General features: G+C 41.6%; 2 protein-coding genes across 3 annotated transcripts in view; one reads left to right on the top strand and one right to left on the bottom strand.

Moving 5' to 3' along the window:
- Positions 1-1,677, bottom strand: part of LOC101156825 (sodium-dependent serotonin transporter) — a 30,928-nt gene extending 29,251 nt beyond the window's left edge. Inside the window, exon 1 of the mRNA XM_023958472.1 lies at positions 1,483-1,677. Coding sequence (XP_023814240.1) covers positions 1,483-1,639 — 157 coding nt within the window. The 5' untranslated portion in view covers positions 1,640-1,677. The remainder of the gene's footprint in view (positions 1-1,482) is intronic.
- Positions 1-16,734, top strand: part of sgsm1 (small G protein signaling modulator 1) — a 35,695-nt gene that overhangs the window by 16,027 nt on the left and 2,934 nt on the right. Inside the window, exons 1-22 of one of the 2 annotated variants that reach the window (XM_023958471.1) lie at positions 198-1,136; positions 3,707-3,869; positions 4,097-4,249; positions 4,336-4,403; positions 6,753-6,898; positions 7,220-7,357; positions 7,629-7,753; positions 8,295-8,362; positions 8,464-8,627; positions 9,590-9,725; positions 10,381-10,510; positions 10,890-10,954; positions 11,065-11,210; positions 11,924-12,052; positions 12,136-12,318; positions 12,749-12,814; positions 12,928-13,968; positions 14,076-14,200; positions 15,032-15,114; positions 15,248-15,357; positions 15,446-15,542; positions 16,289-16,456. In XM_023958471.1, the coding sequence (XP_023814239.1) occupies positions 3,790-3,869; positions 4,097-4,249; positions 4,336-4,403; positions 6,753-6,898; positions 7,220-7,357; positions 7,629-7,753; positions 8,295-8,362; positions 8,464-8,627; positions 9,590-9,725; positions 10,381-10,510; positions 10,890-10,954; positions 11,065-11,210; positions 11,924-12,052; positions 12,136-12,318; positions 12,749-12,814; positions 12,928-13,968; positions 14,076-14,200; positions 15,032-15,114; positions 15,248-15,357; positions 15,446-15,542; positions 16,289-16,456 (3,421 nt within the window). In that variant the 5' untranslated portion in view covers positions 198-1,136; positions 3,707-3,789. Of the gene's footprint in view, positions 1-197; positions 1,137-3,706; positions 3,870-4,096; positions 4,250-4,335; positions 4,404-6,752; positions 6,899-7,219; positions 7,358-7,628; positions 7,754-8,294; positions 8,363-8,463; positions 8,628-9,589; positions 9,726-10,380; positions 10,511-10,889; positions 10,955-11,064; positions 11,211-11,923; positions 12,053-12,135; positions 12,319-12,748; positions 12,815-12,927; positions 13,969-14,075; positions 14,201-15,031; positions 15,115-15,247; positions 15,358-15,445; positions 15,543-16,288; positions 16,457-16,734 lie in introns of those variants that run through there. The other variant, XM_023958470.1, reaches the window with a different exon arrangement.

Genomic DNA, 16,734 nt, shown 5'->3' with positions numbered 1-16,734 from the left:
GTGGCTCTTAATGTTTTTGTTTTGAGTGGAGCCACTGCATCTATGGAAGACTGAAGTCTGTTATTAAAATGATCAACAATAAAATCACAGGGTGCAGGTAAAATCTGAGCAGGAGTTTGCTTAAAAACATCAATAAAACTTGCAGCCACTTCAGGAGTTAAATACCGCTTCCTCACAGTTCTCACTGACGCTTCCTGCTGGATTTCACTGGTGACAGTAAAAAACACACAATAATGGTCTGATATGGCCAAGTCAACAACAGAGGACACCCCAGTGGACAGACCATAGGTAATGACAAGGTCCAGGGTGTGTCCTCTGTTGTGAGTCGGCTGTGTGACATGCTGCTGAAAATCCATGCTGTTTAGAAGATTTAAAAACTCACAGGCATAGATATCATCATGATTGTCAACATGCAAATTAAAATCACCAGTAATTAAAATCCTATTGTACCTAATATGAAGAGATGATAAAAGTTCCGAAAATTCTTCGATAAAACAGGAAGGAGGGGTTGGTGGTCTGTATACTGTGACAGTTAAAACAGGAGGGTCTCCAAAGACAAAAGCATGATGCTCGAATGAACAATATTTACCAAGTAAAATATTTTCAGATAAAATTCTTTTGTGAGCAATCGATGCTGTACCTCCACCTTTCTTTCCTTCCCTGATTGAAAATAAAAAGTTAAAATTAGGTGGAGAAGCCTGAGTGAGAATAGCTGGTGCATCAGAGCCAAGCCAGGTTTCAGTTAAAAACAAACAGGTAAAATCATGGTCTAAAATCAGATCATTAATGATAAAAGACTTATTTAAAAGTGATCTGACATTTAAAAGAGCCATCTTCATGGTTGTGGGTACAATCTGATGTGTGCTTGTCGTAGGTTTTGCGACTGATGTGTGAATTGGTCGGAGACAACAAACACGCGAGGCACGTGGATATGAATGCAAATGATTTGACTGTCTATTGGTGATGCGGACTGGTATGTGATGCTGAATGGCAGAGAATGATGAGTCAGGGGTGTGGGTGTCCTGGTTCAACCGTCAGCTGGATATGGTTTTGAAAGAACGGAGGGTGAGATCAATGCTCATGCTGAGAAGACGGGAACCACTATTGTTGGGGTGTAAACCATCTGATTTAAAGAGGTATGGTCTATTGTAAAAGGTTGTGAAGTTATCAACGTATGGAATGCTTATGGAATGACAGTATGTTTTTAACCAAATGTGAAGCTGACGGACGCGTGAGAACATGATGTCTCCATAACGGGGTGCAGGCAGTGGTCCAGATACGATACAGTTTATGTTTAACTGTTGGATGGTATGAATCAGATGGATGAAGTCCATTTTCAGAGTCTCTGATTGCTGCAGTTTCAGGTTGTTGGTGCCTGCATGTATGATAAAAGTCTCTGCAGAGGGGTGTTTGACAGAAAGTTGGTGAGCAGAGTTTTTAATGTAATTGACGACAGCTCCAGAGAGTGAGTGTGTGTGGCACCTTCTGACCCGGACATGCCGGACAACGGAGTCTCCCACGATGAGCACGGGCTGCTGCACAGGTCCGGGTCTTCCAGCGGGTCTCCCCGCGACAGCAGCGGGGTGAAGAGCAGCGGCCTCCGCTCCAGCGGGCTCAGGTGGAGAAATGGGAGCTCCATAGTGATGTTTCCGGGCAGACAGAACTCCAGCGTGAAGACCTGGTTTTTCTGTGGAGAGTGGATCCCCTGAAGCTGGTGAGATGCAGGCTGCGGCGCGCGAGCCCCGGGGAAGCTCGCCTGAGCGTCGGGCCACCGCGTCTTTCAGCAGACGGCGGCGTTTCCTTCTCGTGGCGGGGGCCAGCGGAACAGCAGAGGATCCGGGCGGCTGGGCCAGTGCCGCGGCTCCGGGAAGAAGGGCGAGCCGGCCAGGCTCCAGCAAAGCGGGCACCGAAGTAGCAGACGCCGTTGGATCCGTAGAGGTGGTAGCGGGAGTCGTCGCCTGGCTGGGACCAGCAGCAGAGCCGGATGCCACGGTAGGCGTTCTGCCCGATGTCGGTCCCGGTGAGCCCGCTCGGGTCGCTGACGCCGCGGTGAGGTCTTCAGCCAGCGGGGCAAAGCGGTTGGTCAGCGCTAGGTTCCCCGAACTGGCTGTGTCGGGTTCGGGTCCACAGATCCTCAGCCCACGACTGTTTGGGCGTAGAGCAGAGGGCTGGAGCCCTGGGCCCGGCATCAGCCTGGTCCTCATGGAGGTCCTGTCGACTCCTGGCCTCCAGCAGTGCAGAGCTGGTGTTGGTGGTGCTCGGTGCCCCGTCCATCCGTTCCCACCCGTTGTTTTTACGGCCACATATTTGAATTATGTTGCTGTCCGTAGTGGTGGAATGGGCTTCAGCGGGGGTTTCTCCAAACCACGGAAGGGTTTGAGAAAGGGAGCGGTTGGTGTTAATGGAATGCTGTAGCTGCTGGATATACTTAGACTGGGATGTCGATACTGAGAGAATTTTCTCTATCAGAATTGATTTCTCTCTGAGTTCCAGTCTAAGCTTTTGAACGGTTTCCCTAAGTTGGCAATGTCCTTGGTTACAGTTGTCTGGAGTGCATGAAACTCCGTCTGGACGAGCGGCAGCCATCTTGACAATCAAGTTAAATAGACTTTTCATGGACTTTAAACATGCATTGCAGAGGGCGGTGTGAACGCAGGTTACCACATTACAAATTACTTGTTTAAATAGTACTGTCAGAGCCGTTGGGCATTACACAATGGCTCTACTCCTGATTTTTTTTTTCCAGGTTACTGTCTGAGTAACACCAGCCGCAGTAGAGCAAAATATAAAAAGACAAATGTACAAAGTATTTATCATGTATTTTAGAATCAATGTGGTTTATTTTTGGTTAATTGAAGGCAGTATTATTGGATGACCATCCATCTTTTCTAAGTTTAGTGCATGGAAAATAAAAAATAAAAATATTCTCTTTGTAAAAAGAGAAAACAGAGACGAAATGGAGAACCTGAAGCCGATGCAACTCAGAACGACTAAAACAATAATGCTGTCTAATAAATGCAGGTTTAAAGTTTTATACTAGCAGATATTGGCTATGTGAAGAACCCACATACCTTTATTGGGAAAAAGGGGTTTGGATCCATGAAGCTTAACAAGAAATGTGGCTCTAGTCTACAATTTATGTACAAATAAATAAAAAAAAAAATCAAAATTAGTTTTAAAGTACATGTTTTTTCATCTACTGATAACTACTGCATTTGCTCCTTTAAAATGTAAAGATTGGCAGTTAAATTGTTGTAAAAGAATTATTGAACATGAGTAAAATATTAAGTTACTCCCAACACTGGTGAGGGTGCACTTACTGTCATTATCTATAATGTGTTATAAAAAACATCTTTGTTCTTGTTTTTTATCACTTGTGAAAATATGATAATGTTGGGATGAAAAACATGGTTCCATCTCTAAAAAAATGCGTTCTGGGTTATAAAACTTCCATTTTTTTTTGTGTTTCTTTGTTGTTGTACATCAAAGTACGGTTTAACTTTTAATATTCTCTGATATTTTTAGGCTTTTATGATGAGCAGACTTGTTCTTCAGAGAGTGTTGGGAGAAAATGACAACAGTTACAAGTGTATAAAGTTGCAGAATGAATAGATGTATTTCTGTTTTGTTTTGTTTTATCTTAATACACGTTTGGTATAGAAATTGCAAATGCTCTTGTTGCTTCAGTGTGTTTTTGTCTGTGCAGCTGCGGTGGAGGCATGTGTTCTGCATGGACTCAAACGGAGAGCAGCTGGTTTCCTGCGCAGCAACAAGATTGCAGCGCTCTTTATGAAGGTGGGGAAAAGCTTCCCCCCAGCAGAGGAGCTGTGCAAGAAGGCCCAGGAACTGGAGCAGGTCATGGAGACAAAGTGAGCTGATCACAGCCGGTTCTCAGGCATCACAGCACAACCCTTCAAAGCTTGCATCAAAGCACCTTTGATTGTTCCAACAATGAATTCAAATAGCGCTCCAACTGATGATTAAAGAGCTTTTAAATAAATCGTGCTTTTTTATTTAAATACCAATTATTTATGCTCGTAGATGTAAGCAGAACCTGTTTGGTTTTTCTTTTTCAAAAAACCTTTTCTTCAAACAGACGAAGTCAAAGCTTGCAAAGTCAGGACAGCCTTCGCAAGATGCCGCGACTGCCCAGCCTCAACCCTCAGGGTGTCAAGAACCTGTGGATTAAGGCGGCTCTGTTTGATAAGGTGCTGGACAAGATTGTCCTCTTCCTCGTGGAGAACAGCAGGTAACATCTGAAAATTACAACTGGTGCTCTGTCCATTCTGGAAAATTCTTTTTCAAAGGTTTAACTTAAATTTTATTTGTTTTTAGTAAATACTATGAGAAAGAGGCTCTTCTAATGGACCCTGTTGATGGACCAATCCTCGCATCATTGTTGGGTAATACTATGTTTAATTAAACATTTATTTTTAATGCATTTTGATCATTTACACCCTTTGCACTGTAAAACACAACATAATGTTTCAACATAAAAACAAGAGTTAAAAAGCTGTCTTAAAACTTTAAGTCAAGATAACAAACAGAATTTGTTTCATTAAATTAAAATATCTTATTTAACCAAAATACTTGTATTTTATTCTGATATAGATTTGAAAATCATATAATCTTCTTTTGGTTTTGTTTAAACTTAAAAAAAAATTCTCAACTCATTTAAAAACATAAATTGTATTAAGCAAGGGGTTTCAAACAAAATAAGGTGACAATTTTATGCAGAAGAACTAAAAATAATCTCAATTAGAACTGCAATATTTAAACACAGAGATTCCTCCATCCTGATCCTTTCATCCATTTTCTTAATCTGATGCATGGATCTAACCTGGCCACTGTTGGGTGAAGGCAGGGTACACACTGGACAGGTTGCAAGTTTGTTGCAGGGCCACACAATCACATAAACCTGGAATGAACATTCAAACTCCACACAGAAAGTTGGGACTTGAACCAAAGCCTTTTCACTGTGATGTTAGAGCGCTAACCACTGCATCACCATAGAATCTGAATTTCATGAAGGCTTCATGAGGCTTTTCTTCTTCTTCTTCTGAGCAAAAAGCAAACATTTTCCACTTAGCGCCATCTACTGGTTCCAAACTGGAAAAGAAGATTGTACTAATAATGTGAAATTTAACTGAACTTAAATTCTCATATTAAGACGTTTTTGTTTAGTTAAGACATATTTGACTTAGAATTTTAATTTACATGAACAACATGACCAAGAGCTTGTTCATTTAAATTAAAATATACAATCTAAGACGTTAGAACAGCAATAATGTCTACATGCAATTTACAGTGAGGGTTTGTATTATCTCAGTAGTAGCCTTTTGTGGTAGTTTTTTGTGTGTGTGCCTGAATAGACCTTTCTATTTTCCTTTAGTCCAGAGGTTTGCAACCTGAGGGTGCGGAGCCACATGTGGCTCTCTTAACTGTTCTGCTTCGCCCTCTGGCTAAAAAATAAAAAAATAATATTGAATCTAAAAAACAAGAGTTACTTATTTAACATTGATTCGTAATTTATATGAATTTATGGCTCAGGTGCTTCTACAATAGCAAGATAAAGCAAGATATGTGAGCTTTGTTTATAGCTGAGAGAAGTTCAAAGCACAAATTTTATACTGCGAAACATAGTTTAGTTGCTGCTTAGAGGAAACTTTCGAAATATTTGTATATGTACATTCTTTTTAAATGGTTATAATTGTTCATAAATCAATTACTTCCTGGTTAACAGCATTAGTAAGTAAGAAAAAAGTGTAAACTATATCCATATATATAATAATGTATTAACTTCAGCTAACTACTAACAAATTCTTATTTCATTAAATATTAGTTACTTTCCAGAGTTCGCTCCAAATGGAAGTAAGGCAACTCGATCTCTGAGGCTCCGCCTTTCGCTCCATTGAGGGTGCCGCCCATTTCATGACGTTAAACCAGAACCGGCCTCGGCAGCGCGTCTATGTTTCACCAACGAAAACAAACATCCAAACTTGTGCAAAGATGGATCTGCATATGTGCATAGACAAAGAAAGCGTTTTGGCAATCACCAATAGCTCCGTGGAGAAAGTGGGTGTTTGTGTTGGCCTAAAGGCGGTGCTGGCAGCGCAGAGCCTTCCCGGAAGGGGCTGTTCCTCCCTCTTACATCACAATGTGAAAACCGGCTTGTTTTTGTGGACTAGAAGGGGCTGGTGCTCAGAGTGCAGGTGTTTAGAGGAATACTCTGAGATGCGTGAATGGATTAAAATACCGCTTTTGGGTTGCTTTTCAGCAGCTGGTCTTGAGGAATTAACATTATAATACATATAAAAACTCAAAAAAGGTGATTTTGTAGGCCATTTAAGGCATAACAAGAGAAAAGACCAAATATAAGTTGGATTGTTTAAAAGTTGTCTTTGGAGAAGATTCACTGCAGCAGGGTGATCCTTTGTTTCACAGGGTGTCTATCTCTCAAAAGAATTCATATGACCCTTTGACAATAGTAAAAAACAAGTTTATATTTAGAAAAAAACATTTTTTCTTTATATAGTTTGTTTTTTATAAATAAAAAACATGCATTTATATGTTGTATAAAAGGAACAGCAACATAAATGCAAAGCAGTGTACTTGAATTTTTATGAACTTTATGGCTTTGCTCCGAGAGAAATTGGCCCAAATGGCTTTTTTGGAGTTGAAGGTTGCAGACCTCTGCTTTGACCGTGTTATCAGCCAATAAGAATAATCTTGTGCTTTACTCCATTTGACAGTTGGACCTTGTGCCTTGGAATACACAAAGATGAAGACAGCTGATCACTTCTGGACAGACCCATCTGCTGATGAGTTGGTGCAGAGACATCGGATCCATAGTGGCCACTGCAGGCAGGATTCTCCCACCAAGAGGCCCGCACTCTGTGTAAGTTCAAAACCAAAAAGAGATAGTCTTGTTCTTTTGATGTTGATCACATTTGTCACTCACATGCAGTAACAAATATCTGAGAAGTGAGTACAGCGAGTCCCAGGAAAAAAGACAGAGTGCAATCTCAGTTCCCATCACTCTTTACAGCTGTAGGTGCTGCCCTTGGTGTGTGTGTGTGTGTGTGTGTGTGTGTGTGTTTGTGTCTTCCCGGTAAACCCAGCAACATTTCTGGGTATCAGAAACACGGGCAGTGATGCGCACGGACGAGAGCGTGTTAGTCATCCCTTTGTTGTCTGGTTTGGTGTCTACGCTATGCAGATCCAGAAGCGACACTCCAGCAGCAGCATGGATGAACGGCCGTCCCCATCACCATCAGCTCGTGACTATGTGGAGTCTCTGCATCAGAACAACAGGGCCACTCTGCTGTTCGGCAAGAATAACGTGCTTGTACAACCGGTAACTGTCAGATTAAGTCAACGGCAAGATATTTATCCGCAAACAGCTTCACAGTGTTAGCCTTTGCATCTCTGAACAGCTGTCGCATTTTCTCTCAAACAAAAAGGACGGTGTGCTCATTGTCTCCTCTTTTTATCAGCACACAAAGCAAATGATTGTTTGATCAGTGGATTCTTTTATTTCTTTATAATCAAGCCCATCTGCTCCAAGTTTGTTCTTACTGACAACACTCGTCTTTAATTAAAAAAATATGTGCCTGTGGCTGTTTTAGAGGGATGACATGGAGGCTATACCAGGTTACCTTTCCTTGCACCAGACTGCTAACATCATGACACTGAAGTGGACTCCCAATCAACTCATGAATGGTTCCATGGCGGATTTGGAGTATGAACGCAGGTGCAAATGTCTCCTTAATTGTTCCTGCAATTGTATGCCTGCAATTGATGCTGTTACAAAGACAGACGTGTGCCTCAAACACAAGCTAGCATCCCTCGCTGCGATTTCTGCAACACTCGGGTGTTACTGAATAATGCAGTGTGTTTGTCTGTCGCTTTGGGCTCAGTGCGCTGAATAAACGCTGCTGATCTGATGAGGCCTATTTTCAGCACAGCAGCAGCCAGCAGATGCTTTATTGGCGGAGACAGTCAGCATCTCTCAAACTAGCAAACCGTGTTATGTTCTACTGCCTGTGCATGGCTTCTTTCACCCAAAAGAAATTGATTATAGCATTGGGGAGCTGTTCTGGTTTATTTATGCACACAAGGTCAACCTCATATTTTCATTTAGCATAAAATGGATAACATTTTGACACTTATATTTATTTATAAAATATGCAAACATTCTTGGTAATGTTTCATTGTTGATTGAAAATGTGGTGTGCCGATGTTAAAATATATTGTGGCTTTGCTAATGATCTATTTAATGTACTGTTTTACAGTGTTTACTGGGACTATGCTATGACAATCTGTTTAGAGGAGATAGTTTATTTGCATTGTCATCAACAAGGTATATGCATCTTAACTTACAGCTACATTTTAACACCACTCTTTTATTCTCCCAGTTACTACAGACACCTTTGGCTTAACAGGAATCCTTGTCTTTTGTAGTAGACAGTGGGGGGACAGTGGTGCTGGTCAGTCAAGATGGGATTCAGAGACCTCCACTTCGCTTCCCTAGAGGAGGCCATTTGCTCCAGTTCCTCTCCTGCCTGGAGAACGGCCTGCTTCCTCACGGCCAGCTGGAGCCTCCGCTTTGGTCCCAGAGGGGAAAGGTCAGAATTGATGGTCTCTTTGTAGTTTCAAATTCAGAACACAATGCAAATTTCTAATTAGTACTTTTTACTGGAAAACCTTACCAAAAAATGTCAACAAAAATGACATTAGAATTGATGAGTTTAACCAGAGCCTTAGTGCTGCATTGTGTGGAGGGACATTGATGAATGTGGGCTGTAGTGCTATCTCAGCATCACCGTAGTTTGTTTTGTGTGCAGTGACAGGTGCTTTTGTGAGGTAATGAACAGCTCTGTGTCTACAACCGAAAAACCTACCTTGGATGTCAAAAACTAAAGTGGGCTTAATCACAAAATCACTCATCATCTTGACACACGCAGGATTGAACTGCGTTGGAATACTGAGTGTTAGGAAACTGATTTTTCTAAACAGGACTGTAGATAAAAATAAGGTTAGGTTCGTACCCTTCAGTTTCCTGCACACAGAAACAAATGAATAATCACTCTGAGACAAAACTTATCTTTTGTGGAGGTTTTACTTCGTACAAACACGAAGGGGACAGACAGATGAACATGGTGCATTCAAAGTCTGAACAACGGAGCTCAGAGATGGGCTTGGTATATAAACCCTGTATTTGCATATTCAGAAGATCATACACTGGACAATGGTGTGAAAATCACGCCCACAGGTTGTTGCTAGAGAGAAACTCCAAGGTTGCAACGGAGTTATCTCTGAGGCATCACACACACAGAAAAAGGGAGTTTGAGAAGAAACTGTGAGAAAAATAGCTTGGCTGTGCTGTCCTCAAATGTAATATAATTTTGAGATGATAATATATGATGAATCAAGTTTAAACCATTTGTGTAATAAAAATAAAAGTTAGTGTAATAAAAAGTAAAAGGGAGTTTCTAACTATTCTGTTTCTAATTATTCTTAACACTTAGTATTGTAGTATCTTGATTTTTTTTCTAGGTCTTATATGTTTTTCCTGCTCTTTTTGCAGGGAAAGGTGTTTCCCAAACTGAAGAAAAGGCTTCCCCCTGGATCTGGATCCTCAGACTCTGTATCCGACAAGGAGGAAGATGAAGCCATGGACTATGTCTTCCGCATCCTCTTTCCAAACAGCCGCTCAGAATTTGGTGGGTTTCCCTTATGAGCAGATCCTAGGGGCTTCGCCAGGATCTTTCACTTTAATGGAGACTTAACTCGTTGTTTGTTTTGCTGTGACTGTAACCCTCCCTCCCTGTTTGACGTCATCTCTTTCTATTCAAATGAGTGGACAGTCCCCCCTCCAAAACAGGGACCTTTGTTGTACCCAAGAGGTTCTGGAGCTGTCATGAAGAATCCCTCTCAGTCACAGGAAGCTGTTGTAACACTGTCAGACCTCGGCTCCTCTGTCCATCTCTCAGCTTGCCTCGCTTTAATTCCTATATCTAATATCCTCCTGGCTTGACCTGAACCACTGGTGAAATTTATTGATGTGCTGTGTTATTAAATCCACATTATGTCGCACCTTTCCTACTGCATCCCCACACAATAACCTTTTAACAGGCTTTTAACATCTGATAGGGTGATTAATCTAACATGGCTTTCTCTCCAGGGATTTTATTCTTTCCAAACGCTGCATTAAGTATGCTTTTGAATTATTCAATAATTCCATAGATCCCTCAACCGTGTGCTTTGTCTCTGCTCCAACAGTTATTTAAGTACAAAAATGCTGTACTTCCTGTCTTAAATCCGTCTTAGTGGGAAGGTTTCAAAGGAAAAATGAAGTTGAACGCTTTTTGCTTGCAGCTTTGCCCCCAGACCTGATGGATCAGGGAGCTACGATGTGGCAGCCCCCTCTCAGGAAGGCATCGTGCTCCTCCTGCTCTCACGGGAGCTTCTCTGACGGGACGGCACTCAAGGGGTGCAACTACGAGAGGTGACAAACGAATACATGCCGCCGACAGCGAGGGCTGCACTGACTCACTGTACAAACAATGCAGAGACGAATGAAAGATACAAGAACATGGCAACTACACAATCACATGACATTTAACTCGCTGTAGAGGGGACGTGTTGGGGAGGGCAAAATTGATAAGAATGGGCAGAAATAAAGACCAGCTGCTGGGCTAATTTGTTCTGTATGACAGCACAATAGTACATCATTTGATGAAAGGTCAGCTTTAGCCCCTATGTTAAGCCTTAAGTCAGATTTAGTCTGTTATGTTCACAATTATCTGATGACCTGATGTGAATGGTTTCATGGCAGTGTAAAGGTAGTGTTGGAAGGATGGGTGATGTGTGCTGTTCTCTTGCAGGACTCCTCTGAAGCTGCTGTGTGATAACATGAAATACCAAATCATCTCCAGGGCGTTTTACGGCTGTATGCACTTCCTCCACTATCCAAAATACACAAAATACACACAAAATGTGCTGCAAATGGAGGTGGAATGACCACTTGCTGTTGAAACAATTAACTGTGTCATCCATCAGGGCTTGCGTACTGTCGACACCTGTCCACTGTGCGCACACACCTGTCCGCTCTTGTCAATCACACCATCGTGGCGCCGGATGTGCCAGGTGACGCATACGAAGGGCTCACCACAGATGTGTGGCAGACATTTCTCCAGGACAGCACAGTAAGGATCTCCGGATTCCCTGAAGTGCACCACAAACTGCACATAAACTGCTGGCGTTCACACACATTCACAACAGCATCCCTGTTTCCATGTCAACCTATGAACAGGACTTCACTCCCATAACACTGGAATAATTGGATTTTGATTTGCAACTTTAATTAAACATACATTTTTTAAGAGATAACATTTTTATACTTTTATTCAAATCTTCATTTGCTTTTTTAAAACTCTTTGCACATAACTAGCAATATGAAATGAACAAGAATGAAACTTTCTTTTCTGAAATCAAAAATTCTTACGACAACCTAAACAAGATTAAAAATAAAGAATAAAAAATTACTTTGTAGGCAAATCGATTAATAGGTTTGATAAATCAGTATGATCTGTTTGATGTCAATGAACTGATCTTTTTAAACATCTCTATCACCCTCTTGTCTATTTTTAATTCATCTTTCACACTACTGCAAGTAATGAAGCGAGACTAATAGTCTGTGGCATGAGGATGCCTTTATTTAGAGGAAAGGATTTTCATCTGAAGACAGAAAAGCTCTGAAAGGACAATACAAATGGCTTATTTTTTCTCAAATATTGATAACCAGCCTGGTGTTGCTGTTTGATTACACTTCTTAGGGTTTAACTGCCATTTTAAACAAAGAAAGGCAAATAGAAAGGTTTTTGAAATAGTTCATACGTGGTTTATTTTATATTTTTAGGCCTACAAGGAGCATGAGCTTCTCCGCCTGGTTTACTTTGGAGGGGTGGAGCCCTCGCTGCGGAAAGACGTGTGGCCATTCCTGCTGGGTCATTACAAGTTTGGAATGTCCAAGGCTCAGAGGAAAGAGGTGAGTTGTTGGGATTTCAGCGTTACCTCAGAGGCTCTCACTCCTGAATTACTCACCCTTGACTCCTCGCCTTTTTACTGCAGGTGGATGAACAAGTGCGGGAGAGCTACCAGCAGACCATGAGCGAGTGGCTGGGCTGCGAGGGCATAGTCCGCCAGCGAGAGAAGGAGCAACATGCAGCAGCGCTGGCAAAGTGCTCCTCAGGGGCCAGTATAGACAACTCTGGTCAGAGGATGACCCATCATGATTCTACTGTGAGCAATGAGGTAAGGCAGGGGAGAGAATCATTCACACTGAAACATGTCAGATCTGACATCAACTGGACCACAGAAAGGAGTTGTTGATAAATAGCAGAGAGGCTGTAGTGCAGAAAGTCTAATATTTCATGGGTTTGTGCTTCTGGAAAAAATCTGAAATCTATTTTTTATAAGAACTGCACTCGAGAAGTGCTGTGCAAACAGCTTTTTCTAGATATGAATCTGAAGCTTAATCCTGCAGCCTTTGAAAAACATCTGTTTACAGGCTGTTTTTCTCCTTTTATGGGTTTTTGTTAAAAGAAAAAATACGACTAAAAACGTTGTTTTATATTTTTTGGCAGAGCAGGTTGTGGGAATGCCCTTTAAAAATGAGATTAATACACAGAAGTATTTTTCAAAGCATTACTTTTCTTGAAAATATTCTCTCCTGCTGTCCCAGTCCTCCAGGAGCTCAGACAGGCAGAGTTTAGCTCACCTGCAGAGCGATTCTAGTAGTGGCACACAGGTAAGAAAAACCTGTCTCCATGATTGTCACATAAACTTTGACTTCTTTTTTCAATAAAGTTTTTTCAAAAATGGTACTGATGTAAAGTCATGTTGCCCCCCCTGTCCTTTCAGGTATTTGAGTCTGTGGAGGAAGTGGAGCAGATTGAGTTGGAGCCAAAGCCTGAAGAAGCCAAACAGGTACCCAGGATGCCAAATGGAGCCCTTCAGAATGAGAATAGCTCCCCCGATTCTGGACATCCCTCCTCCCGAAACTTTTCCATCACATCTGGCCTGTCAGAGGGATCGTTCAGCACTGAGGACAGCTCTGCACCTGATGCCAACCATAGGTCTGCATCTGTGCCTCAGACACTGCAGAGCTCCGTCAAAGCTGCAGGAGGACAAGGTGGAGCTCTGACAGGAAGAACAGACAGAAAAGTGGCAGGTGAAGAGGAAGACAAAGGTGAGGAAGAGGGGGGATTGTTTAACATGACCAAGGCTGTGGAAAATTTTGAGGCTGAGGTTGTGGAGGAAAACAAAGGCAAAAAAGAGTGTGCGCTGTCAGAAAAGGAAACGACTGTGGACACTATGGAGAAAACTGGAACAACAGCTGCAGCACAATCAAAGCAAAAACACACAGAGTGTTTCCAAAAAGATCTGACTGCTAACACAGAGGGAGATTCCAAGATTAATGAAAGAAGGATGACAAGTATCAAGGAATCAGACAAATCTGTTCTTGCAGCCACACAGAGGAAAGACAACACACATACAGGCCCTGGAATTCCTGAAGATGGAAGGAACCCTGGTAGCTGTCTAGATACCAGAGCCTTAAGGGAAAGCGGAGCCGTCTGTGCCTCTCAGAAAGATGTGCCTCAGGTCATGACTGACTCTGACGAGTCTCCCTCAGCCATTGAGATGGAGGAGATACTCACAGCCAAAGTTTCCATGGTGCCTTGGAGCAGTAAGAGACACTGTGAACCCTCACCTTCCTCTCAGGACTCCAACCCTCCAGTGGAACTCAGGCAGGAAGGAGGAAAAGTCAGTCCAGAAGCCAGTGAATCTGTTGTGTCAGAGCCAGAGATGGAAAGCCTTTACCCTCCATTTGATGCTGGGGTCAAGTCTGAAGACATCAAGGATGAAGTGACCACCAGAGAAGTGGCTGGGAGCAGTTACCCTGTATGCACTCAGTTTTTAAACTTCATTTAAACAACCACTGCATTTGTTCCAATACCACCTTCACTCGTGTGAGTTTGTTTCATTCGTTGTTGATCTTTGTATTGCAGCAAGAGCTTCTGGACTTATACACACTCAATCTGCATCGCATCGAAAAAGACGTTCAGCGCTGTGACAGGAACTACTGGTACTTCACTCCTGCCAACCTGGAGAAGCTGCGCAACATCATGTGCAGGTGAAACACTGACACCTAGAGGAGCAAAAGAAACCTTCACTTAGGAGTGGCCGTGTTGCAGAAACAGAGTGGTTAACCTCTTCTTTACAGATCACAAGCTTGGTTTCCGCCTTGCCCGTCCATGTGTTGAGGTGTCTTTGGGCAAGGCACAGAACCCCACATTGCTCCTGGTGGTCATAGGTTGGCACCAGTGATGGCACCATTAGTGTGTAAATGGGAATTGAATAATTCATTTCAAGGAATTAAATGCACAAATACTAAAGAAAACAAAAAATGAGACAAAAATCTATAGATATATCAAACTTATGATGATTAGTCATGATTTGACCAGGAAAAAAATAAAATGGACTGTGTCTGTGGAGCGCTTTGGGCCTTCAAAAAAGGTAATAAAGCACTTCATAGGTATACGCCATGTACTTTGAAAATTAGGTAATTTTTTTGGTTTTTGTTGGTCCATATTTGTTTTTACTTTTGTATTATGATGTAATTCAGATGAATCAGTTCAAAGAAAATCTAAATCCCATGTTTGGCCAGTTTAAAACAAACTGAAATTGTACTTTTTCTACCTTAAAGGTTCTCTTCAGAGCCTCATGTAGGTGACAGATTAGGTCTGCGTTCTTTAAAGCTCATATTTTATTATGTGTTGTGCTTTTATCTGTTTGATGTAACTTTGTGAGCTACAAACAGAATAATCCAGAATAAACAAGGCCATCATTTAAAAATGTTCATTTTTCTTACAAAGCACATTTGCCTCTAAGTCTTAAAAAGTCAAAGACTCATAGACTTTGCTAAATGGAGTTGAGTTGACCTCTGCTGCTTGAATCTTTCCAGCTACATCTGGAAACACCTTGACATTGGATATGTTCAGGGGATGTGTGACCTCCTGGCTCCACTTCTGGTCATTTTGGATGATGGTGAGCCGCCACTGGGTCACTGGGACTCCTTCTTTACTTCGACATAAGCATGTACTGTTCACCTGTTGCTGAAACAACAAAGCAGATGTTGCCTGATTTTTTTTTCTCAACTTATCTTTTCACCTCATTCCAGAGGCCTTGGCTTTCAGCTGCTTCACTGAACTCATGAAAAGGATGAATCAAAATTTTCCTCATGGAGGAGCAATGGATACACACTTTGCAAACATGCGCTCACTGATCCAGGTAATGACAGATTTATATTTATAACAGGCCATTACCTCCTTTTATTTTGTAGCAAAACATGACAGTTTTTCTCCACAATTGGGTGCAGATTTTGGACTCTGAGCTGTTTGAGCTGATGCACCAGAATGGAGACTACACCCACTTTTACTTCTGCTACCGGTGGTTTCTACTCGACTTTAAACGAGGTAAAGTGAAGCTGGAGAGTCACGGTTAGGGCCAGGAAGTACCTTTTAAACCTTACTTTGGATTGAATCGTCTGAAATGTTATCAAATCCAGGAATAAATATTGTGGGAAAAAAACCTTTGTTTGAATTGAAGGAAAAATTGTGTTTTTCTCTTTGTGAAGCTTTGCTCCCATTTGTTTCTGTTCTCTTTCTTCAGTGTAGCTGCTTTGTATCCTCCGCAGACATCTGCTTTCTTTCATATCTCTCTTTTGTATTACCACTGCAAACTCCCCTTCCTCCAAAATCCATAAACACTGACAGTTGAATGAGCCACAGGCCCAATCAAATGACTGCAGTGCTTGAGTGGCTGTGATCAGGAACCATAAGCAGAAAAGTATAAATCCTCATTTTCAGAAACCTTTTGCTTTAAAAGTAAATATTTACAAAAAACCTCTAATGTGTTATAAACTTCAGGAAAGTCAGTTAGAAAAGCAGAGAGTTTTGTAATTATTTGGATATTTATTTAATAAATTCAAAAAACAAAAATGTCAAAACCGTCAGGTCCTGTTTGAATTTTGTTGTCACACACTCATAACATTTTAGCTGTTTCCTTTTTTAAAGCCACGGATCAACTAAGCATTTTTCTTCATGTGATAGCTGTGGTTATTCTACATTATGTTGTGCAGCAAAGATTGAAAATGTGCTGAATGTGGAGAAGGACCTCTTAGAGACACACACATATTCTTTTTCTGTTTACTTTATTTCAGAGCTAGTATATGATGATGTTTTTGCTGTGTGGGAAACCATCTGGGCCGCCAAATATGTCTCCTCCAATCACTTTGTGCTCTTCATTGCCCTGGCACTGGTGGAGATGTACAGAGACATCATTCTGGAGAACAACATGGATTTCACGGACATCATCAAGTTCTTCAATGGTAAAACACCACACAGCTGATGCTCACCTCTGGACGATAGTGCTTTTTGCCAAGTTTATCCCAAGAAAAAAAGTCATTCGGTAGATAACAATAGCTTTTTTTTATTGAAAAGAACAATTTTGCCATCTAGTTTAAAAATAAAAAATATGCATTTCTTAATGTTCTCCAGCTGTCTACAGAGTAAGACTTGTGATCATGAGACACAATAGGCAGCTCCCCAAGCTGAAGGCATGAAACTGATGTACAGGGACCCGACATTAGCAGCAGCAGTTAGTATT

This window comes from Oryzias latipes, chromosome 9 (assembly GCF_002234675.1).
Source record: "Oryzias latipes chromosome 9, ASM223467v1".
Lineage (NCBI taxonomy): Eukaryota > Metazoa > Chordata > Actinopteri > Beloniformes > Adrianichthyidae > Oryzias > Oryzias latipes.
This window is presented reverse-complemented; position numbering and strand designations above follow the sequence as displayed.